At 38.4% G+C, this 25,040-nt stretch overlaps 1 protein-coding gene across 1 annotated transcript in view; it reads left to right on the forward strand.

The window, feature by feature from the left end:
* The window catches only part of rp9 (RP9 pre-mRNA splicing factor), a 32,131-nt gene extending 7,322 nt beyond the window's left edge, over positions 1-24,809 (forward strand). The window contains exons 4-6 of the mRNA XM_039736673.1: positions 6,287-6,378; positions 18,712-18,773; positions 24,305-24,809. Of these exons, the coding sequence (XP_039592607.1) occupies positions 6,287-6,378; positions 18,712-18,773; positions 24,305-24,491 (341 nt within the window). The 3' untranslated portion in view covers positions 24,492-24,809. The remainder of the gene's footprint in view (positions 1-6,286; positions 6,379-18,711; positions 18,774-24,304) is intronic.
* The last annotated feature ends 231 nt before the right edge of the window (positions 24,810-25,040 follow it).

Consider the following 25,040-nt stretch of genomic DNA (forward strand, 5'->3'; position numbering starts at 1 on the left):
CAGTGCAGATATGCAGGAGATAAACTGACTGGATCTGCTTTGAAGGGGTTGTTTTTAACTAACCTTGAGTAACCCTGCACAATTAAAACATGTTTCACCAGGCATTCCACATTGTCTCTTTACAACTGCACAAAACCTCACGTGGTATATAGTACACTGACACTGTGTGTTTTGGGATGTAGAACGTGATGGCATCTCTAATGGCTTTTGGAGTCCATCTTGTATTGCTTACACTGTGAAGTTACTTAAGATTTAAGATTGCTTAAAGGAAAGTTCTGCATTCAAGTTCAAATCATTACTTTGAGAAAATAGTACCAAGAATCTGTGAGGAAATTTATTACTTCCTCTTTACTTTTGTTGTTACATAGATGCCTCAGAAAGGCGAGTAAGGTACATTTTTCCTAAATCTAAGCCTTTGCTGTTTCAAAGTTGTTGTATATGGTAAGTTTTTTAAGGCTTTTTCTCACATATGGTACCCTTCACTTTCATTTTAAAGTGCAAGTGCAGGCTAGGTTTTTTTTTTTAAATTCATAAAAAGTGCTTTGCTTTAGGACAGAATTTCACGTGACTAATTAATATATATCATGATTGTGAACAAATACCTTCGACTTAAACTATCCTTCAAAGGAGTACTCCATCCAAAAAAATATATATATATTCCTTTTCCCCTTGTGTAGTTTAGTGGTGTCGAGAAAGAAAAATTTAATGTCATGTTTTCTTGGAGAAAGTACACAATGAAAATTCAAATTGAACAAGAGCCAACGATGACCTGGACATTGGCAAACAATGTGAAAAATAGTCATGGAAAAAAAAAAACTTACATAATTGGTACTGCATGTCCGTTATTCATTTGTATTCTCAGAAAATACAAAATAGATGCATTTTTTGCTAAAATTATATTAATACTTCCAGTAAATGCAATGCAAAAGATACATAGGAAAGGCACATTCCCATAATACTGTGCATTTGAACTGAAGGCAGCCTCCTTCATTGGTCAAGAGTCCTGTCTTCAATTCCATTTTTTTTGTGATCTCTTAGACACCACTATGCATTAGGTAGTGGTAAGTACTGTTGATTTTGAGTATTGAAAATAATCCTTTCTTGTCCTGCCCTAGCTTTTTAAGATATTTATTTTTGTTATCAAATCTTTTATTCAGTTCTTTCTCCTTATTTGATCTTTGACCTAAACTGAATAGGCTAACCTGTTTTGTAATATACATACAGGTACCGTAGATCCTGGAATATAAGCCGACTCGGTATATTAGCCGACCCCCTTCTCTACCTACTAAATGACATGTATTTGCCAATGACCGGTATTTAAGCCGACCCCCTTCTCCAAGCAAAATTTTCAAAATTTCCTTAAAAGTGTCTCTTCAGGTATATTTATCATGCTTATCAGCGAGAATTTAAAACTGCCGGCATTTTTGGAAGTGATTGCGGAGAAGTTTGGTAAAATGAAACCTTTGTGTTGAAACTATATACGCAAATACGGTACATCGGCGGGTGGATTTCTGGAGACTCGTTATAAATTTGATTAACTTAAATACGCAATACAGTGGACCTTTGACTTATGAACTTAATTCGTTCGCAAAGGCTAACCCATAATGCATTCCGAACCTCCCACTGCAACACTTACGTAACCTTTTCATAATAAAAAAGGGTTGTATAATGTGCATAATTTACCAAAACACCAATAATTTTTCTAATGTACTAACTAAAAAGTTATAAAAAGTGCCTAGCCTACCAGAAGTAGGCTAGATTAAGCTAGGAGCATGGCGGCGCGCATGGTCGCAGTGGCTCAGGGCTCTCCTTTTCAGTGCACTTTTTTGTTGTTTTTGTACTTTTTTTTTTTATTTCCTTGTTTGTGCACGATCGGTTCGGCGAACATCCGCTACACCTGTCAGAATCTTATAGACATCGGTGTCCAGAGCCAGACATCTGTTTCAAGTGTTTTTCATCACACGCTCAACACCCCAGACAACATAGCGAGACCAGCGGGCTCTCCGTGGATTGTTGTCGGGTCTAGGAGACGACGTAGACGGAGGAGGGAAAGAAAGTAGAAACGGGGCCGCAGATCCGGCGTTATGCTAAGGCTAAAAAAACGACCATACAAGCCCTATACAGAACTTTTTTTCTGCACCGAAGGAGCTGCTTTTAATCTCATTGTAGATGTTTATAGTGACAATAAAAGGCATTCTATTCTAGTCTAGAAACAACAATTTCATACTGTACTCACCATTTAATTTGACATCTTTGGGTTGCAGGAAGGGAGGAAGAGGAGAATGAAACAGAAGGTGATTATTGTTTAGAAGGAGCCTCCTTATGCAGATCTTTTCTTTGTAAAATTGTCGAGATGGTGGATTTCATATTAGCGAGATCGGTCACACAAACAGCAGTCTCATATTTCCACACAATTTCCATCTTTGTTTCGATTGTGATCGCTTTCTTTACCTTCTCTTCCTTCCTTAGCAATTATGTGTCTTGCTTGCATGGTCTTAATGAATTATATATATATATATAGGTAAATCACTGCAATGACCGAAATTACATCCACAAACACATGTATCTGGGCTCTGACTGACGCTACTAACACTCTTGGTTGTTTACAATAGCGGAAGCGGATACACGTGACCGCATTCGGGTCATAACGCAAGATGTTGAACAAAAATTTTTATTTTAAACTTCCCGATAATTGATTATAATTTTATTAATAAAATCAACAACTAAAACACTTTTTTGAATAAATTCTTTATTTAATTTAAAGTACCGGCATGCAAAATTACTTCTTCATCTGAAAGATGGCTTTGTGGTTTCGTCATTATTTACTTCCGTATTCATCAGCAAAACCGGCATTACGCTAGAAATCTTGAATCTGAAACGATACTCGTTGTATAAACCGACCCCCAAACTCCAAGCCAAAAATCTAGGACGAAATTCTCGGCTTATATAACGGGATCTACGGTACATGAGTTGCATTATTCCCATTTAAGTTTGTGAACAAAAGAAGATGCTTGCTATTGGTTGGAATTCATCATTTATTCATGTATGTGTCAAGAACTGCAGTATATTAGTGTATATGCTTCTGTGAAGTAATTATTAAGTATTAAAATGCAGAATTGTTAACATTTGCAGTTGTTGTATTGCTCATGTTCATATTGCACTTTAGATGCAGAGAATAATTTTTAGCTTAAATCCCTTCTGTGGATTTTGCAGTGGCTTGTTAAAATTTAGAGGCTTAGACCATTAGTTGGAATTCTGACAGTCTTAAGCAGTGTGTGCTTTGTTAATAAAATGCTAAGTGCTCTGTTTTCATCAGCTCATGATTCTTTAAGGCCATCTGAGACACTCAGATGAGAAAGCTGTTAATCATAATTTGGAAGCAGATAATAGAGACATCTGTTCCTTACTGTAGTCTGTGAATTCGTGTTTTTTGATCAATTTCTTCTTTTGTGGTGTGTTTTTTCCATCCTTTGTTATTTTAGCTGGCATCTCACAGAGATGAAGATATTGCAAACCTGACATTATTTAACACTTTTAAGTGTATGCAGTCAGGAAAGCATTCTTGTAATACTTACTCTTGTATGTTTATGCAGGTGGCACATGCATAGCAGTTATTGCTGCACTCTCACAGGTTCCAGGAAAATAGGCCCAAATTCTGATTTAGTCACCGTATGTAGTGATGTTAACCCTTTCTCTGTGTCAATTTTCTCTATGTCCTTGTTGTTAAACAGTGTCATTGGGAGCTGCGGCATCAGGATCATTCCAGTTCATTACAAGACACATTTATGCAATCACACATAGCCTAAACTCTTTGTAAAATGGCAGGAAAATTAAGTACTTTGAACATTTTCAGTAATTTTTTCCAACTCCATGCCGACAGTGCCCAAGCCTAGATCTGAATTCAGGACTCTGTTATTAAAAAGCAGCAGCAGTAATCACTGAACCACTTTTAAAAACTTGAGTTTAGGTTTTGCTGAATTAAATTTTGATAAATCTATAGTCTCGCTGCAATAGTTGTAACAGTTACATTTTATGTGGCTTCTTAATTGCAAGCATCATATACAGGTCTTGAAATTCTACATAGTCTTTTGTATTCCACTTGCATCTTTTGTTTATAAAGAATTTTTTGTTTTTCTTAAGAGAAGGCAAGATAATTTCACTAAAGAAAATCTACTGAACTAAGGAAAAGAAAAGCTTCTCGATATTGTCTGTTATGAGAAAAAAGCTACTATTTTGCCATCCGGAGGATTATGCCAACTTCGAGTCATATGCCATCAACTGTACTATTTATTGCGTAAACCCTCTGTCCCTTACATCTTTGTATACATTTATTTTTTTCTGTCTATTTTGCAGCAATTTGTATTTTTTTGTAATGATTCATCTCCTGAAGCTGTTTTTGAATGATCAGTTTTGATAGCCACCTTACTATACTTAGTATATTATCATTTTAGTAGTTTCATGGACATGGACTCTGTTCCCGGCCCATATACATTCTGTAGTGTGTTTGCATGTTTTTCCTGTGTTCAAATGGGTTATACCTGGTACTCTGGTTACCTCTCCCCATCCCAAAATATGCAGTTTAGGCTGTCTAGCCACTCCTAATAGGCTAAATGCACACTTTTTTCTGAATTGCACATCCGCCAACTGCCTCACTTCGGCCCCGATATCACAACAGACTAGCTATAGCGTTTTCACCTGATCTCTTCAGGTCATGCCCTGACTTAATGGTAAATGATGCAAGTTGCATTATTCAAGCATTGTGCTAAATGTCAGGAACTAAATAGAAGAAGGGGTTCAAACTACTATGTTTTGGGCTACATCCACAATTGTGAAGGCAACATCCAGATGTATTAACATGTTTGTGTACCAGCCAAAGCTAACATAGTTAAACTTTATTCAGGGACAGGTGAATATGTATGTAAGCTTAATACATAATAACATGAGTCTGCTTGGACATCTTGCCTTACAAAAAAGCGAATGTTTCTGTCTGAGCCAGCTAAATGAATGCCAAACCACTGCTTCATTTTTAAGGGTCTTAATTTGTTTCCTCAGCTGGAGGATCTCCTCCCTGAACGATATGTTTTTATCAAGCACCAGATCGACAACTGCTGGGTGCAGAGCCGAAATGTAGTTGTGGTCCTTGAGGATTTTATCCTCCATCGGTAGCTTTTTCCTCTCCCAATCTCCAGGTCTTGAAAGTGGAACAGAGAAATTGTTCCACTCAAACAACGCAGGAGCCACTCCCTTCTTCGACATTCGCCACCTTGTCTTAGACTCTGGCTCATGAAAAACTTTTTTTTTTAAATGCCAGCTACAAACTCGGATATGAGGACTAACTGTAAAGCTCCCTCTATGGATAGCGATGATCCTTTTAGATCAGGTTTCTGAATCGGAGGGAAATGTGTGAAAACTAAACACCTTGTTGTACGTACTTGAAGCTCGACATAAAGGTACACAACAATGTTCAGCTGCAGCGCTATCTGAATGCTAAATGTTAAACCTTCTTTTCTCAGATATTCTCGCCATTAAACTAAAAATCACAAGTGCAGTATGAACAATGGAAGTGACTGAGCTGGCTGAGATTTCACCAGAAGTATGTCAGCACTACTGTGTATATACAGCCTGTTGGACCTGTTTGAGTGTACAGTATTTAAGTCCATGTGTAAGTGGCATTCTGTCCACATTTAGTTTCTGTCTTGAATCAAAGTGCTACCAAGTTCCCTACTACACATGGCTCAGTATAGAAATAAGGAAGATCATTTTAAAGAACACATGAAACTGAATGATGGTAACTAATGTGTTTTTCCCCAAAATTTTACTGCGCAGTAGTATAGTAATACCACTTGTAAATTTGGCAGTGCTGTTAAAACTTTCCTATTTTTAAAATTGTAGAATTGTTCAAATTTACTAAAGTGTTACTGAGCATATATCCATTGTTTCAATTAATTCTAAGATTTCTCTTGTCATTTTCTGTAGTTAATTTTGTTTAAACACAATGTTTACAACCTACTAACAGGTGAACTTTCAGTAATGTGATCTGCCAGATGTACATTACCTCTATTGTATCATAAAACAGCTATTACTTTGCTATTTATTATTATGCCCCTTTTGTATTTTAAAAACATCTTTATGTATAAGGTGGTTAACATTTTGCACATTTTTTCATATATAATTATTTTTGTGCAGGTTTTTCTGATACTACTCCATTTTTTTGTTGTCTTATGTACATCATGTTCTACATACTTTTAGTTACACTACTAATATCTACCTGTTTTCTTTGTTGTAGGCTGGAGGTGTAAACGCTATGGCCATAGGACTGGAGACAGAGAATGCCCCTTCTTTATAAAAGGAAATCAAAAGTTGGAGCAGTTCAGAGTTGTGAGTATGGGAAAATTAATCTCCTTTTGCTCTTCCTTAATTAATTGAATTTTCTGTGCATTTAGCTCAAGTTACTGAGACACATTAATTTTTAAAGTTTTTCTTTATAATCGAATTCCATCTAATAATTAGACAAACTTTAACTTGCTAGAATTCTGTTCACATTGTATACTTAAGGTTTTATTAGTTGATTTATCTCTTGAACAACGTCCATATCAGGAAAATAGTTTTTTATTTAAGTTCATTATAAGCAAGGACGGCTAATAAAGTTTCAGAACATCTTTTTGGTTTGTAAATTTCCACAATTTAAAGTTATTAGATAATATTTTCTAAATGTTTGTTGTTTGGATTAATGTTCATCATTCATAGACCATCATCAAAAAACAGGCAACATAGCTTGTTGAATATTTTGAGTATCTTTGCACAATCTTAGCCTTAAATCTAATCTTGTGTCTGAACATATTATTTACCAGAAAGAAGGAAATTACTTCAGCCCTTATCTATAATTGTACTCCTTTAAACATTTATTATGTCAAGTTTTAAATTACACACTATTACATTGGTTTAGATATCATAATATTCATTTTGTCGCATAGCTACTTCACAATTCTAGTGTCCTCAGTTGAAAACATTGCCAGTGCCAGTGTCAAATTGGCCTAATTTTCCTGAGTCTTAATGAGTCTTATCTGGGTATTCTGAAAGCCACTCTAATTCCAAAACGGGTGTAGAGCCCGGTGTGAGTAGCTCCTAAGGTGGTCTTGAGCATCTTCTGGGCTGATTCTTGCATCTGATTTCTGCTAAGGAAAGATTCCAAATCCCTTGACCACATAAGTGGAATGTGAGAGAGGATGAAATTTAATACTAACAATAAGAATAACAGGAATCGGATGGTGGGATGAATCATCAAAGTGATAAGGAACCAACATTAGGATGATTGTTTGTTTTTTTTTTTAACACTAGAATTACCAAAGCCTACGAAAAAACTTGTAAATCCAGGCCCACCTTAAATCTGTTCGCACCTCTCCGTCAGCATCTTTTGTCCTGTAAATGTGCCAATTAAAGACAAGCAGCAAGCAGCCTGCTATTCCATCCCCCTACCGCTGCAGAACATGCACAAAGTTCTCCCAGCTCTTGCCTTGATTATCTGAGAGTGCTGGAGTTTTAGAGTGGAAATAATAGGTCGTTATTTGGAACACATGCATTTCATGTGTGTTCCGTTTCTACAGTAATCTGTGTAAACACATTGTTAAAACAGAAAAGTTTTTTGTGTTTTAGTAATAAATTACAAAATGTAGGCATAAACTATATAATGTGTGAAGCCTGAAGTCCAAAGATCAAATAAACACTTTCACAAAAGGTTCAAGGACGATACAACAGCTTCCGTGGTGTAACGGTAAGATTTGCTGACTTGTAATCAAGAGGCCACCAGTATGATCCTCACTGTCTCTTGTATTTACTGTTTTCAGTAGTGAGCTGCTCTTATTATTAATATTATACATTAAACACATACATTTTGGTTTGCATCTGTAACAGCTGGTATACATTTATAGTACTTGTAAAAGTTAGGTTTTTTTTTTTTTTTTAACTTCTCTCAGTCACAATCATGATACATACTACCGCCATATCCGCCCCCAACCCCCCATAGGGATCTGACTCTGTTACTTTTTATCTGAAACTGGGAATAACTGTAGATGTGAGTGGTGTTTTGAGGCAATGGAACTGGACATTCTCTGATCTGGATGGATAAAAGCTGATACACAAACGCTGGTGAATCTGCCTTCTTCATAGCTCACCATCACTTAAATTTTTTTATTTATTTTTTTTTATTCAGTTTTATTGAGTGTTCCTGCTCACGCTGAATTAGTATACACCTTATGATCCATGATGTCAAAGCCGCACTGACAAAAAAAAGACATAGGTATATATGATATTTGGAATAACTCATTTAATGACCTGTATAGTACATTTCAGAAAATTATATATATATATATATTTTTATAGACTCTGTTTGCCATCATGATAACATAGCACATTGTTTCTCCTCCCAACAAATAGAGAGCAATCGTTAGTGTCTGTTTTTCCCCCCCAGGCAAACGGCATGGTTGTCTGTATGGGGGTGATTGTCAGATGGGGGAAGGGTCTCTCTTGGTGAATTGAACACAGTCATTAGAGCCAGATTGGGTGGATGGGTTCCCCTTGGTGAATTCATCATCAGAGCATTGGTCTTCTTTGGGATGATCAATAAAGAGGAAGGGGGATCTAGTGCGATTGTAGGGCTGGCAACCCTCAGAGATTCACTCATGGTACACTACCAATATAAACAATAGCAACCTGTAAAGTAGGTTGTGACCCGGTGATTGAGAAACACTGGCATAGTATACTTAGGCCAGACTATTTATAATATTCCCCTAAGGAGAACTGTGATACACTCTGTGTTTCCCTCCTCCTGCTGTAAACTGGATAAAAGAATACTGAGGCATGTACAACACTTACACATCAGAAGCAAACTTCAACCGACCCATAATGCTTTGAATACACTACCAGTCAAAAGTTTTAGAACACCTCAGTTTTTTCAGGTTTAGTGGAAATGAGTGTAGTATACACTCACCTAAAGGATTATTAGGAACACCTGTTCAATTTCTCATTAATGCAATTATCTAATCAACCAATCACATGGCAGTTGCTTCAATGCATTTAGGGGTGTGGTCCTGGTCAAGACAAACTCCTGAACTCCAAACTGAAAGTCAGAATGGGAAAGAAAGGTGATTTAAGCAATTTTAAGCATGGCATGGTTGTTGGTGCCAGACGGGCCGGTCTGAGTATTTCACAATCTGCTCAGTTACTGGGGTTTTCACGCACAACCATTTCTAGGGTTTACAAAGAATGGTGTGAAAAGTGAAAAACATCCAGTATGCGGCAGTCCTGTGGGCGAAAATGCCTTGTTGATGCTAGAGGTCAGAGGAGAATGGGCCGACTGATTCAAGCTGATAGAAGAGCAACTTTGACTGAAATAAACACTCGTTACAACCGAGGAATGCAGCAAAGCATTTGTGAAGCCACAACACACACAACCTTGAGGCTACAACAGCAGAAGACCCCACCGGGTACCACTCATCTCCACTACAAATAGGAAAAAGAGGCTACAGTTTGCACGAGCTCACCAAAATTGGACAGTTGAAGACTGGAAAAATGTTGCCTGGTCTGATGAGTCTCGATTTCTGTTGAGGCATTCAAATGAGTCAGAATTTGGCGTAAACAGAATGAAAACATGGATCCATCATGCCTTGTTACCACTGTGCAGGCTGGTGGTGGTGGTGTAATGGTGTGGGGGATGTTTTCTTTGCACACTTTAGGCCCCTTAGTGCCAATTGGGCATCGTTTAAATGCCACGGGCTACCTGAGCATTGTTTCTGACCATGTCCATCCCTTCATGGCCACCATGTACCCATCCTCTGATGGCTACTTCCAGCAGGATAATACACCATGTCACAAAGCTCAGAATCATTTCAAATTGGTTTCTTGAACATGACAATGAGTTCACTGTACTAAAATGGCCCCCACAGTCACCAGATCTCAACCCAATAGAACATCTTTGGGATGTGGTGGAACGGGAGCTTCGTGCCCTGGATGTGCATCCCACAAATCTCCATCAACTGCAAGATGCTATCCTATCAATATGGGCCAACATTTCTAAAGAATGCTTTCAGCACCTTGTTGAATCAATGCCACGTAGAATTAAGGCAGTTCTGAAGGCGAAAGGAGGTCAAACACCGTATTAGTATGGTGTTCCTAATGATCCTTTAGGTGAGTGTAATGTCTTTGTCTCATGAAATCCAGGCATAGAATAAATAAACAATGGCAAAAGTCAACAAACCATTAATTGTACAAAATTTTATTCAGATATTTGATTGATCAAACCAGTCACTTTCTGCTTATATAACTGCCTAACTGTGGTAACCCTTTTGATTCAGAATGCCATTCATTTGATGCAAGTCACCAACTCTGCCTCCAGCAAAAGAATTCCGGATCATTAAACTTCCTTCTCCATGTTTGACAGTTGGAGTCGCACACTGAGGAACCATCCTTTTACAAACTAGATTATGTACAAACACCCTGAATGATGAACCGACGATTTCAAATTTTGATTCATCGGTCCATAAGACTTTCTTCCAGCCTGCAGTAGTTCACAGCCGATATTTCAAGGCCCTATTTTGTCCTGTCAAACGTGCAGCACAAAGTCTGCTGCTCACAGTAAAAACTGAGGCTTGTTCTTTTTTACTACTGTTAAGCTGTTCTTGAAGTTGTTCTGTAAAGCTCCTATCACAAGCTGGTGACCCTCAAAAGCTTCTCTTCTGATTGTGTTGTGACTTTGACTCTGCCAGATCGCTTCCTTTTAGAGTTTCTTCCAGTTTATAAATGCCTTTGGAGTGTGTAGGATGCCATACTCACTGACACTTTGATTTTTTTTTTTTTTTTTAAAGCAGTTTCTCTAAATGAAAGGCCTGCACTCCTAAGGGGGGTAATGCTCTGTCTCATTTCATTAGTTAATTGTTGTTTCCTTGCCATTATCACATGAATTTACAACCTTCTACAGTGTAGTATTGGCCAATAAGTACTTCAGAGGGTGTAGTGACACTGTCTATTCTGACCTTACAACAGATAGGGATTTTAAGTTATCAACAGAAGTTGGGACACCTGTGCAAATTGTTTGCTTCAACATGTAAAGCTTAATTTAATTTGCTGCAGAGCATCTGTAGGTTGTAATTAGGATCAATCAATCAATAGGCCGGCGATTGAAATCTATTGATTATTGTTAAAAAGGCAGATCATTAAAAAAAAAAAAAAAAAAAGTTTTTTCATCCCAGGCTTTTCTAAGTTTTATGGTAATTTGGCTGTAGTGTTGCTTTATGCAAGGTATTACGGTAGTTGAGGCAGTGCACACTTTTTTTTTTTTTTCTTTTGCAGTAAACTTCCTCCAGTATAAGCAAAGAACAGTGAATGGAAGTTTGTTTTATCTGTGAACAAGAAAGAAAGTGGAATAATAATAAACTGAATAAAAAGTAATCAGAAAAGTTGTCCTCTGCAACTAGACAAATGGCAAGAAGAGCTACTTTAAGCTATTTAGATCTTTATTTTGTCCTTTAAATTAAAATGGGCACCACTTGAGCTTGGACAGCGTGCTTGATTAAAATCCAGCAGCTTACACTTTTAATTGGAAAAGAAAACTTAAAGATGAATTTGAAATGGCTTCTTAGTAAACAATAAGCTGTTTTAAAGATTTGTACTGTTTTTATATTTGTTGCTGTGTGTCGTACAACATAAGTTATGGTAAGAGGCAAGTACTACATAATTTAAAAATCTATATTTTATATTTATACCTGAACAATTACAAATGTTTAGTTGATACTCTGGGGGGAAAAAAAAACATCTTTGTAAATTAAAGTAAATGTATATTTTGGTAGCAAAAAGCAGTAGTGCAATTAATGATTTAAAATAATTAAAATATATAAATACATGTATGTTCACATTTAAGCAGAGTTTAATTGGCAATTATCAATTAATTGACTGTGAGAGAATAAATAAGTAATTTGTTTTTTGTTAGAGAAATGATGAAAACTATTTTTAATGAAGCCTTGTTTTCAGATAGTTACGTTACAGAAAAAATGAACAATATGATAGTTTGTAATTATGAGAAGCATGTTATTTTCTTTGCCATATGTATTATGGATAAATATTTTTGTACATATTTGTACATATACTGTACATAAATACATATGTATTTTCAGGAAATTTTGTCTATTTTAGTATTCACTGAACAATAAACCTACAGAATTTCATTTTGTTAATAAAAAACAATCGGTTAACACCTATAACACTTCAGTTTGTCTGGTTATGCAGGAAATTAGTTTAAAAAGTTTTTTAAAGGGATGAATAAAAAAAAATCTGAATCGGTATCCCAATCAAGTAACATGAAATTGATGATTGGTATCACTCTTAAAAACCTGATTGGAGCATCTCTAGTTGTAACCTATTAGTTGTTCCCTGAAGAAGGCCCATTTGCAATATTGTGAACTAGCCAACCCGCGGCGTAGCATACGCCGCATAATCAGGCCGCTTTTGAAATGCTTTTTAAGCACCGAGGAAAAAATAAACATTTGAAAAATCCATAATTTAATAAACCACCAAGAAAAGTAACATTGCAACAATGCATGCTACGAACCAACATACAATTGTCCGTGACTGAAAACCGGAGGAGCGCCGTCGCGCTATCTCCTTCCAAAACGAAGGACGGGGTTGATCGGCACTCGTTCAGTATGCACTGCCCGCTTATGTGCCCACCCCCAACTCCCTACCTGAGTCGCTTTCGTCTGTGTACAGTCCACACGCACCTTTGAGTCACGTTGACTGTTAATTTTCCAAACACTGCCTCAGTCGGTTTCCACGTTGATTTTTCATTGTTCTTTGCGGTTCTGGCTGCTTTTTTTTTATATATATATAATCCACCAAGTCACCTAACCATGAGGGGCTTTACAAAGGGCAGGGACGTAATCCGTGCGAGCGTATGACCCGCACGTACTGGGAATTTCTCGTTCGTGGGGAACAATTGGAAGCCACGGTCTCCATCACGAATGGGGTTCAACGGCTTACCCACACCGGGTAGACACACGTTGATCTATTCAGTGTAGCGCGTGTGCAGTACTGGACATACAAGTGCATCACAGACCTGTTAATGCTCAATCTCACATGGCTGAAAGCCACTTGTCCCTCTAAGAATTTGGACGCCGACCGCTGTTGGGTCGTGTAACTATTTAGCAGGCGGAGTCTCGCTCGCTTTCGGAAATAACCAGCCAAATCGCTCCACCAACTAAGAACTGCCATGCACCACCACCCACAGAATCGAGAAAGAGCTATCAATCTGTCAATCCTCTCCATGTCCGGGCCGGGTGAGTTTTCCTGCGTTAAATCAAATGAAGCGAAAGGCTCCACACCTGGTGGTGTCCTTCCGTCACTTCCTTTAAGTTTCAGCTTTGTAACCATACTCCCCCCTGAACCCAAAGACTTTGGTTACCCGGTTGGCTGCCCAGCGGGTCATGGGAATGACGCCGGATCGCTTGTTGCGGGCCTGCATTGGTGAAGCAGGTGATACGGTAATGAAACAGAGGCACAGGGCTTATTGGTTTTTAAAGACTGCTTCCTTCATTGGGTTTTAACCAATGCACGGAACGAACCAACACACAATCGTCCGTGCGGCGCTCAGGCTCCCTCCGTCATGCTAGTCTGCTGGTTTCTCGTTCAGTATACACTGCCTGCTCATGTGCCCACCTCCAACTCGTCACTCGAGTCTTTGTACAGTCCAGATGCACCTGTGACTCACGTAGACTTTTCATTGCTCTGTGTGGTTTTGGCTGCCTTTCTATATATAATCCACCAAGACACCCGACCACGGTGGGAGGGGGGGTGTGTACAAAGTGCAGGAGTATCTAAGAAGACGCATGTTTGTCGCGGATGCGAATTGCTGTATGTAGCGTGTAAAACAGTTTGATATAGTGCACGCGTCGCAAGGCCGTAACCAAAACTCGCTTTTTAAAGACTGCTCACTTCATTGTGTTTTAACCTCAGTTGTAAAGGATTGTTTTAAGGATCCCATGGAATACCGCTCGCAAACAGTTTTACACTCCTCATATGGCGATTCACCTCCGCGAGAAACATGCCTCTATTAAAAGTCAACGTGAGTCGGAGCTGCATGTGACCTCTACGACAGACGAATATAAACGACGCCGGTTTTTCTGTGTCGTCGCGTCCGAGTTGGTGGGCGTGGCTCTGTGAGTTGTCGTCGTATCCAATGGTCTTGGAGTTGGTGGGCGTGGCTCCTTCCTGCGTGCGCCATAGGTGTCTCACTTGTCGGTGGCTTAGTGAATCCACGCCCCTTCCGGCGTGCTTTCCATGGTTGTCTTGCCTTAGTGAATTATATATATATAGATTTTCCTTTTTTGAGTTTTTCCTAACCTGAATGTTATATTTAAACCTCCGGCAGTTTCCTACTTATCTTTTCACCATTTTATGTCCATTACATTTTAACTGATTAAATTAAAAAGTGTTCTGAAACGTTTAACTGGTAGTGTACCTAATACATGCAGAAGTAATTTTTTTCTCAAATAAAATAACTTTTTTATTTAATTAACATATGAACAATGAATCTAGATCATTTAAACTTATAGGACAGAATTACTGGTTTATTTTTCCAGTTTTATGCCGTTTTTAATTTATCTTTAATCCAAAAATTCCATGTTAGAACAGTAAATGTTTACCTTCAGAATGTGGCCAGTCGAGTAGCAATGAAAGGGGTTAATTATTTACTGTTGTGGAAATTCAGTTTTGAAATCCCCTTGGCAGAATATCAGTCTTTTAGCAGGGTATGTTTAATGCTCAGTGCAGTTGGAAAAATGAGAGCTAGGACAAGTAAAGCCTGAAGAAAGATTGAGTGCCAACTTAATAAAAGGGTATGACACTCCATTGTAACATGCATGCTGTACAAAACATTGTTTTAAAAGCTTGAAAATTGCTTTTTCAATTTTAATTTCTTCTGTACATGTTATTTTCTTCCCACCAATGCTGTGATTTAATTTGCTGATGTTATTATGTATTGCACTCTATTTGAATCAAATTTATGTTCAGAATGACAGCATGCTAGTAGTTCGTGCATATACAAATGCTGGTGAAATGAAATTTGAAAGTTCTAGTTTTAGTATGTCATTAGTATGATTTAAGAACTAAAGATATGCAAGTACAGTCAGTTTGGCCTCTAATGAAATACGATGTACCAAACAAATGTGCAGCATCATCCTTGTAGCTGTTACATAACCGATAAAGAAGAAAAGGAGTAATATCCATTACCAACAGTAACCACCCGACTTGAGTTGGAAAGTAACTGCTAGTCTCTTTTCCTCCACAGAACGATCCATCATGCCAGTACCCATGAAATGTCTTAGAAGTGAATTATGCAATCCGACTAACCTAATGATAATAAAGTTTATTCATGTTCCAGCTAGAAATTGTAATTTATTGAAATATAATTTTCATGCAAGTAAAGAACTGATGCATAAGTTTTGTCTTTTAACAATGTGTGAAACTCTAATGGTCTGGTTCCATTACAAGTAAGCACTCTAAAGGAGTAATTACCTATGTTGTATTTTGATTATGTCAGATGTAAGTAATGCATATTTATGTTCATACCTACAGTAGATTCAGAATAAGTTGTTCTTTTTGCTGCTTTTATAATCTTGAGCTTTTCTCTTCACCATCATGTCCTGCACTAGATGTATTTTGTTATAGATTGGAGTTTACCAGTAACTAGTTCTGGATTGCTATTGGATACATGGTAGGGTTACCATATTTGCTGAGTCAAAAAAGAGGGGACAGAAATAAAGTCTTTCTCCTTATGGGGTGGAGATGTCTGGAGTTTCTCTTGATGTTTGTTAGTACTTGGGGGTATTTGGGTGCCCCATGCAAGAGTATTTACTTACTAACTTCTGTAATGTGTGCTGCACACCATTTGAGAACCACTGATCTACAGCATTGCCTTTGTGGGTTCATCGGATGTTTGTAAAGAGTTATATAGTACAGTAGATAAAACTACGGACGTGAAATGAAGAACTTAAGCTAGGTTGTGAACGATGGGCTGCTGTGTGAAGAACCCGGACAAAATGACAGTTTTGTAAAATCTACCTCTTCTGGAATTGCTTTATAGCAATGTCAATGCGTCTGCACAATGCCTCGCTGAAGGCTTCTTTTTAGTTGTTTTGCTATGTGTCCAGACCATTGTGTTTGTTTTTGTTTATCTATTTAATGAGCTTTTATAACAGAGATAATTGGGGATAAATAAAGATCCGTCCGTCTGCCTGCCTGTCTATGTTATGTACACAAGCATGTACTGATATTTATTGAAACAAAAACAAAATTGGAAAATTCATTTGAAAGATTTACTTATTACTATATATGCAGAATACCAGAAAGAGTGAAGTAATAGGAAGATGGCAATGCTTAATTAACAAAACTAGTGTCTGTTTGTTGTATACAAATGTCAAAATATTTATTTGACTCTGTTGCTGCTGAGTTAGTGTTTTGGACCAAATTACTTTTTAAAGATTAATAAAATGTGAAAAAAGTGTTTGCAAATATAATTCAAAAGTATACTGTAAATGCCTCTTGCAACCGAGTATTAACAAACACACACACACACACACACACTCATAAACCTGTTAAGTGATCACATGACACAGAAGGCTATCCTATAACTGAACTGCTTTCCCTTTCAAATATCTATATATATAATTCACTAAGGCAAGACGACCATGGAAAGCACGGCGGAAGGGGCGTGGATTCACTAAGCCGCCGACAAGTGAGACACCTATGGCACACGCAGGAAGGAGCCACGCCCACCAACTACAAGACCATTGGATACGACGACAACTCGCAGAGCCACGGCCACCAACTCGGACGCGACAACACAGAAAAAATGGCGTCATTTATATTCGTCTGTCGTAGAGGCAACATGCAGCTCCGACGCTGACTGTTCATAGAGGCATATTTCTCGCGGAGGTGAATCGCCATATGCAGCGTGTAAAACGGTTTGCGAGGGGTATCCCATGGGATCCTTAAAACATTCCTTTACAACTGAGGTTAGAGCACAATGAAGTAAGCAGTCTTTAAAAAACAAGTTTTCGGTTACGACGCACGACCACATGACCACAGCAAACTGTTTTACATGCTACATACAGCAATTCGCATCCGCGACAGACATGCGTTTTCTTAGATGCTCCTGCACTTTGTTCACACCCCCCTCCCACCTCGCTACTACCGTGGTCGGGTGTCTTGGTGGATTATATATATAGAAAGGCAGCCAAAACCACACAGAGCAATTAAAAGTCTACGTGAGTCACAGGTGCATCTGAACTGTACAAAGACGACAACGACTCGAATGACGAGTTGAAGGTGGCCACATGAGCAGGCAGTGCATACTGAACGAGAAATCAGCAGACTAGCATGACGGAGGGAGCGGAGTGGATGTCCTTCTCCTCTCCTCCCGTTCCCCCTCCGCGCCACACGGACGATTGTGTGTTGGTTCGTTCCGTGCATTGGTTAAAACCCAATGAAGGAAGCAGTCTTTAAAAACCATTAAGCCCTGTGCCTCTGTTTCATTACCGCCTTACCTGCTTCACCAATGCAGGCCCCGCAACAGGGCAGCCAACCGGGTAACCAAAGTCTTTGGGTTCAGGGGGGAGTATGGTTACAAAGCTGAAACTTAAAGGAATTGACGGAAGGGCACCACCAGGTGTGAAGCCTTTCGCTTCATTTGACTCAACACAGGAATCCTCGCCCGGACACGGAGAGGATTGACAGATTGATAGCTCTTTCTCGATTCTGTGGGTGGTGGTGCATGGCAGTTCTTAGTTGGTGGAGCGATTTGGCTGGTTATTTCCGAAAACGAACAAGACTCCCGCCTGCCAAATAGTTACACGACCCAACAGCGGTCAGCGTCCAAATTCTTAGAGGGACAAGTGGCTTTCAGCCATGTGAGATTGAGCATTAACAGGTCTGTGATGCACTTGTATGTCTGGTACTGCACGCGCGCTACACTGAATGGATCAACGTGTGTCTACCCGGCGCGGGGAGGCGTAGGTAAGCCGTTGAACCCCATTCATGATGGAGACCGTGGCTTGCAATTGTTCCCCACGAACGAGAAATTCCCAGTACGTGTGGGTCATACGCTCGCACTGATTACGTCCCTACCCTTTGTAATCCCAACCATGTTCGTGTGACTTGGTGGAGGGAGGGAGTTGGGGGCGGGCACATAAGCGGGCAGTGCGTACTGAACGAGCGCCGGTTTCCAGTCACGGACAATTGTATGTTGGTTTGTAGCGTGCATTGTTGCAATGTTACTTTTCTTGGTGGTTTATTAAATTACGGATTTTTCAAATGTTTATTTTTTCCTCTGTGCTTAAAAATCATTTAAAAAGCGGCCTGATTATGCGGCGTATGCTACGCCGCGGGTTGGCTAGTTTAGAGTAAAAACACTTACAGGTGTTGGTTTAATTATGTAGGCTGGGAATTGGAACAGACTTCTACCTCCTCCTTTTTTTAGAGGGTTATAAATTCATTATTTAGAAAAGTTATATTGATTTCTGTTAAATTTAATGCATGACCAACATAGTTCCCTAAAAACAGTTGCATTGTTTGTGGTAAACGATTCTGGTTTCTTTAGGCTCCTTAAAAGGGGAAGACCAAGCACTGATATACCGTATATATATATATTTTTTTTTCCCCTTTCCTCAGGCTCATGAAGATCCGATGTATGATTTGATAAGAGATAATAAACGACATGAAAAAGAGTTAAGGTATTTTGTTATTGTTAATTTATGTTAACACAACCTTTTGTAAATGTGGTTAAATCTCATTTGAATCATTGATGTTCACTGCTCTAATATATCATGACATATGTTTGAAGTGATAAGGCAAAAAAGGTTTTGATAAAAAGATGTATTAATATACTGGAAATAAGTCAGGATCAGTGTGTGCTGTGGTACTTTTTCTGTGGAACTTTATTTTGTATCTAATTCGGCAAAAGAATATTTTCACAAATTAAACATACATAGGATGGTATGACAAAAGAGTGCCACAAGTACATCTTCCCAAACATATAATGCAAGGAGAAGCATCAGTCACAAAGTTTGACTAAACACAAAACCAAAGCATTAATTAAAAAGAAACCATACTCTATAATGTTTAGCTCCACATCATTTGCATTACCTTGCTGTAAGTCTAAATGTGGCATCTGTCCTTTTGTTGCCGTTATTTGTTGAAGATGATGATTAAGAATGACATATCTTGATATGCACTTTTCTTGCTATGGAGGAAAAGTACTGTAACAAACATGGATATTGTGCAGGGTGAGCAGTTTGAGGCCAGATGTTCTACTTCGTAACAGAACAAGCAAATTACTATGCACTATGGGCCACTTCGAATATCACAAGTACTACAGATACACAAACAAGCACTGAAGTGGTTCACATTCCAGGTTGCCTTTTTCCCTTTCCACACACACACTTGGGGATACTAGTGGGGATTACTCTCTCATGCAGCTGCCAACCTGGGGCCAACTGCTCACAATTTCTTCCCCAACATATATTATCTTAGCATTTTATGAAATCATTATTAGTCAGGTCTTCATTTCAGTTTTTTAATTAATTATATGTAACAGACAACAATGCAAATTAATTTTCTCTTATAAGCAGCATTCCTTCCAAATATTACATCTTTTTTGAAATGTACAAAAACTTAAAACTACAAATAACGTCCAATTTTCTTGAAACGTGTTGCCATTTTTGTGACCCTGGTCTGTCTTGTGCGCATCATGTCATAGTATAGGAGATGGTGTAAACTACTACATTTATTTGCATTAATGTTAAATTGTACAGAGCAACTTAATTAACATCATATTTTAAGACTTAGTGCAGCAGGCTGTCTTATGCTATTGGAAAGATCTATAAATTTTTGTCATCATAAACAGCATTTTTAAATTTTATTTAAAGAAAATAACAGTCAATGTGATTATGTCTAACTTGTACAGCAAAGAAAATAACATTCTGTATGATCAAGTCAAACTTCACAAACTAGAATTCAACCCCCACCCGAGCAAGGAGAGCCAACAGCAAGAGCAAAACTTTAAAGAAAGAAGGGAGAATGTCCCTTTCCCTGATATAAAATGCTTATCGATACTTTACCTTTAAGTAAGAATTTATTTTTTCCAATTTCAAATAAAATGGAACATCAGTTACCCACTAACCAATAACAGGTGGGCTGAGATTCTTCCAGTTGAGCAGGATATGTTTTACGTTCTAGTAGTATGGTAAAGGCAATTACAATCAATTTGTCCTCGTCCACTTTAAACCCATCCAGGATTACACCAAACGCAGCTGTTATATGGTCAGGAGTGATTGTGACACCAAGGCGGTCTGATGGGCATTCAAAGATTTTTGTTCAGAATGATGTTAATTTGGTGCCCGCCCAAAATATGTGAAAGGTCCTTTTCCCACCATACCCTGAGATCTTTGAAAGGAAGGAACTTTTAAGATATTTTTATATATTATTGAGATGCTGTCTGAGTCTTTAAGATTAATCAGTGTTTCTTTCCTTTTAGCAAAGTTTCTGATTTGAAAGTAGTGGGAAAATTATGTTGATGGGAAGTTTAAATTTGAAGTGTAATTGTTCATAAGATACAAAAACATTTATCTGTATACAATTCCCTAACTGTTTGTTTTAATCCTGGACATTTTCTAAACATTAAATACTGTGTAGGTTTGAGAGAGTGGGGGGAAAAAGTGATTATTATATAGAGGTGCAACAGATAAATAACTTCTTTGCCTTGAAGTGCTTCCAGCATTGGTTCTGTATTCTGAGTAATTGAAGAAAAATTGGATTGTTAGTATATTGACGATAATTTGTATTTACTGGAGCACAAAGCAAGGTATATAAAGAAGTACAGCAAAAGTTAATTTCTATTACAGACCAGGCTTGTGTGTATTCATTATGTGTTAATTTCCTGGTCTTTATAGCTTGTATAGTTGCAGCCCATTAAGTAAAATTGGAAGTTAGGTAGTGACATGCCCCCTTCTGCTTTAGGTCGTTGTAGAGTCACCGTTTGGATGTGTGGATGTTTCAAATTCCAAATATATGCTGTTTTTATTTGTTTGTTAATGTAATGTGACTTGACAGCGTTGATGTTCCCTGCTAATTTGAGATGGAGGTAGACCATCTGTTCACGTCTTATTTAATTTTTCCATGCTGATAGCAACATTTTGTTGAAAATGATCTTTAGATTTACTTGTGATGTTTACCCTGAGCTATTTAAACTAATCTGCTAAAATGAATGGGTAGGTGTCCAGTCTAATATTGTGTGCAAGAGAGTTCACTGGAAAAAGCACAGTTTTATTCAAATTAATTTTGAGTCCAGATATCTTTTGAAATTCTGTTAATGCAGTAAGGACTGCTGGTACAGAAGTTCATGGGTTTGATATACACATTACCATGCTATTTGCATAAAGTGTGATACTTTCTGTTCAAGTCCTCCTCTGATGATCCACTTTATCTGTGATGCAGTTCGAAAGTGAATGTCCAATGGCTCAGTGGCAACTACAAAAAGGAATGGTGATAGGGGGCATCCTTGTTGAGTACCACACTGTAGTTGAAAGTGGTTTGAAATAATGTTGTTAATACAAACCGAGGCTTCTGGACTGGAACAGAGTAGTTTTATCCATGCACATGTTTGGGCCAAATCTATATTTGTGTAATGTGGTGAATAAGTAGTTCCATTCAACCATATCGAATGCTTTTTTTGTGTCTAAAGATGATAATGTCCCTGGTGTGTTAGATTTTATGAGTGAGTATATTACATTAAACAAACATCGAAGGTTAGAAGCCAAGTTTCTACCTTTAATAAATTTGGTTTGGTCTTGTGATCTTACAGAAGGAAACACTTTCTTAATCATTCTAGCTAGAACTTAGGAGAGGATTTTAACGTCATTATTCAGAAGTGAGATTGTTCTATATGATGGACATTGTAATAAGTCTTATTTTCTTTGGAAAGACAGTAATTCTTGGCAGAACATTTGAGGTAGACGTTTCTTGTCTCTAACTCATATAAATGTTGCTAACAATTGTGGAGCAAACTTATTTGAAAATCTATACTAATAAAAGGCAAAGCCCTCACTGATTCACTCACTCATCACTAATTCTCCAACGTCCCGTGTAGGTAGAAGGCTGAAATTTGGCAGGCTTATTCCTTACAGCTTACTTACAAAAGTTAAGCAGGTGTCATTTCGAAATTCTACACGTAACGGTCGACAACGTCCGCCATGTTGAACTTTATTTATGGCCCCATCTTCACGAAATTTGGTAGGCGGCTTCCCTGCGCTAACCGAAACCAATGTACGGTGTTCGATGTATGACGCCACTGTCTGCCGCCATATTGAACTTTCCAACTTCCCGTTTAGGTAGAAGGCTGACCCCATCTTCACGAAATTTGGTAGGTGGCTTCCCTGCTATAACCAAAACCAATATACGTACTTATTTCGGTGTTATGACGCCACTGTCGGCCGCCATACTGAATTTTCCAACGTTATTAATTCTCCAACTTCCCGTGTAGGTAGAAGGCTGAAATTTGGCAGGCTCATTCCTTACAGCTTACTTACAAAAGTTAAGCAGGTTTCATTCCGAAATTCTACGCGTAACTGTCAACAACGTCTGCCATGTTGAACTTTCTTATTCATGGCCCCATCTTCACGAAATTTGGAGGGCGGCTTCCCTACGCTAACCGAAACCAATGTACGTACTTATTTTGGTGGTATGACGCCACTGTCGGCCGCCATATTGAACTTTTCAACGGTCTTTGTTACTTATGGGCCCATCTTCAAGAAATTTGGTACGCGAGTTCCCAATGCTAACTGAATCCTACTTACGTACATATATACGCCCATAGCTTGCAGCTCGGTCACCGTGTGAGGCGGCGTTGGGTCCCCCATCCCAACACCTCCCACGTTGTTGGCTGCCTGCCTATATAAGGCCGTCCGTTGCTCCAGTCTCTACATTCCCTTCCTTGCTTCGCCACGGGATTCACGTCTCCCTGCTGATAACTACAGCCTTTTTCTTTAATCCACGGCTTCTCCGCTGTTTTATTGTTCATTTATGACGATTATAGTTATTGTGTAGGTATTTTAGACTTACTTTACATTGTTCAGGTACCCATTTCCTTTATCATTCCAACCGTACCCCCATTAACATGTCTATCGAGGTGATCACCATCGATCAAAGAAATTTCACTTACCGAGTGGTTTCCATGCCCAGAGATGGCACCTGCCTTTTCCATTCTCTTTGTTACATATTGCACGGCCATATCAGGCTCACTCTTGATATCTGGAGGAACATTGTGTCTTATGTATTGAATGACTGGGACAGGTTCAAGGTGTGGACTGATGACGGTACAGGAGATAATTATACTACACAGGAGCACTAGAAGAGTGAAATGCTTAAGCCCTTCACCTATGCATCTGCATGTGAGTTGATGGCTGCCGCTGAATTGTTCGGTTGTCGCTTTCAAGTGTACCGAAATGGCCAAATATTTTACACCTTTCGACAACCGGCAATGCCTCTTAAACATCTTAGATTGACAGGCGACGATTTCAGTAGTGGACACTTTGATGTTTATGAATGTTTAAACTCTCAAAAGCTGGATGTGAAGTTATCGATGAAACCAGTTGTATACTTACAATGCTAGACAGATGCCGAATGTCTCTTCAACAGAAGTCCTACAAATACTGTCGTAATTGAAACAAACCATGAAACTCAAACCGATTATGACAGCAGCAATCCAAGCTGTGAGATTTGAAACAAGATTACTTTTCACAAGGCCAACTGTACGTTGCATGCTCAAGAGTAAGCTCAGCGCACAGCTTGGTCATATTACAACCGGAGGGCCGAACTCACAACGTGGTATACAAAGAGATCCTTAACAAATAATTATTGGTATATTTTCCCTCAGTTTAAAAAGGTTTAATTTTCTTCTTAATAAAAATTTTAAGGCAGTACTTCGCCGCTGCAAAGCGTGGGTATTTTGCTAGTCTTTTATAAAATTCCACTAGGTGATGCATACGTAACATTTCTATTCACTAGTTAAGACAAAATAAATCTATCCAGTATGATGTTTGGTATGAATGTTAGATATGCTTTATGAATGCATTAGTTTTTATCACCTATCGATTACATACAAATACCAGAACCAATGATATACCTGTCTTTTAAAAATAAATGTCCTACATGAAAGACATTCAGCTTTTCTGTTTCCTTAATTTATCCCTGTATTTTTTTACTTTAGGATACAACAACTACAGCAGTTGCTAGAAGATACCACCTCTGAATCAGAGAGCAGCACCGGTTCTTCAGATTCAAGAGACAAAAAACATAAGCATAAGAAGAAAAAAAAGGAAAAGAAGAAAAAGGAAAAGAGAAAAAAGAAACATAAACACAAATCTAAATCTAATAGTTGCTCAGATACTGACTGACTATTCAGTGGCCTTAAGATTCCAACAAAAACTGAAGATAGTAAATGGCTCTGAAAATACGTCTTCAGGATAAATGGAACGGACATAACATGTCACCTGGCAGAGTTTCATTAAAAGACACTGCCCATACTGTGGAGAGGGTCATGGGTTCATGGATTACTATGTCCACGTCCAGACCAGTGGTGCTCCAGTGTGAAGGACTGAATAGTGTTCTGTGTGTCCAGCAAACTTGTAGTTGGTGATAAACATTCTGACAAAATGTGTTATCTAGAATGTATGTACGTCTTTACCTTGTCAAGCTATGTACAAACTTCTTTTTTATTTCTGCCACATGTATAAGGATGTATTAAAGATCAATATTGATCAGCTAATTTTGCTTGCATTAAACATTGCCTTAAACAAATGGAATTTGATTATTAACTTATTACTAGGGGGCTTTGCCCCCTGCTCGCTTCGCTTGCCAGCGCCACCCCCCTCCCCCCGGCCTGCGCTACTCACCAGCCACTTCGTGTCTTGCCACTCGCGTATGTGGATTTCACTTTCACCAAA

The sequence above is a fragment of the Polypterus senegalus genome, chromosome 15 (genome assembly GCF_016835505.1).
Source record: "Polypterus senegalus isolate Bchr_013 chromosome 15, ASM1683550v1, whole genome shotgun sequence".
NCBI classification, from domain to species: Eukaryota; Metazoa; Chordata; class Cladistia; order Polypteriformes; family Polypteridae; genus Polypterus; species Polypterus senegalus.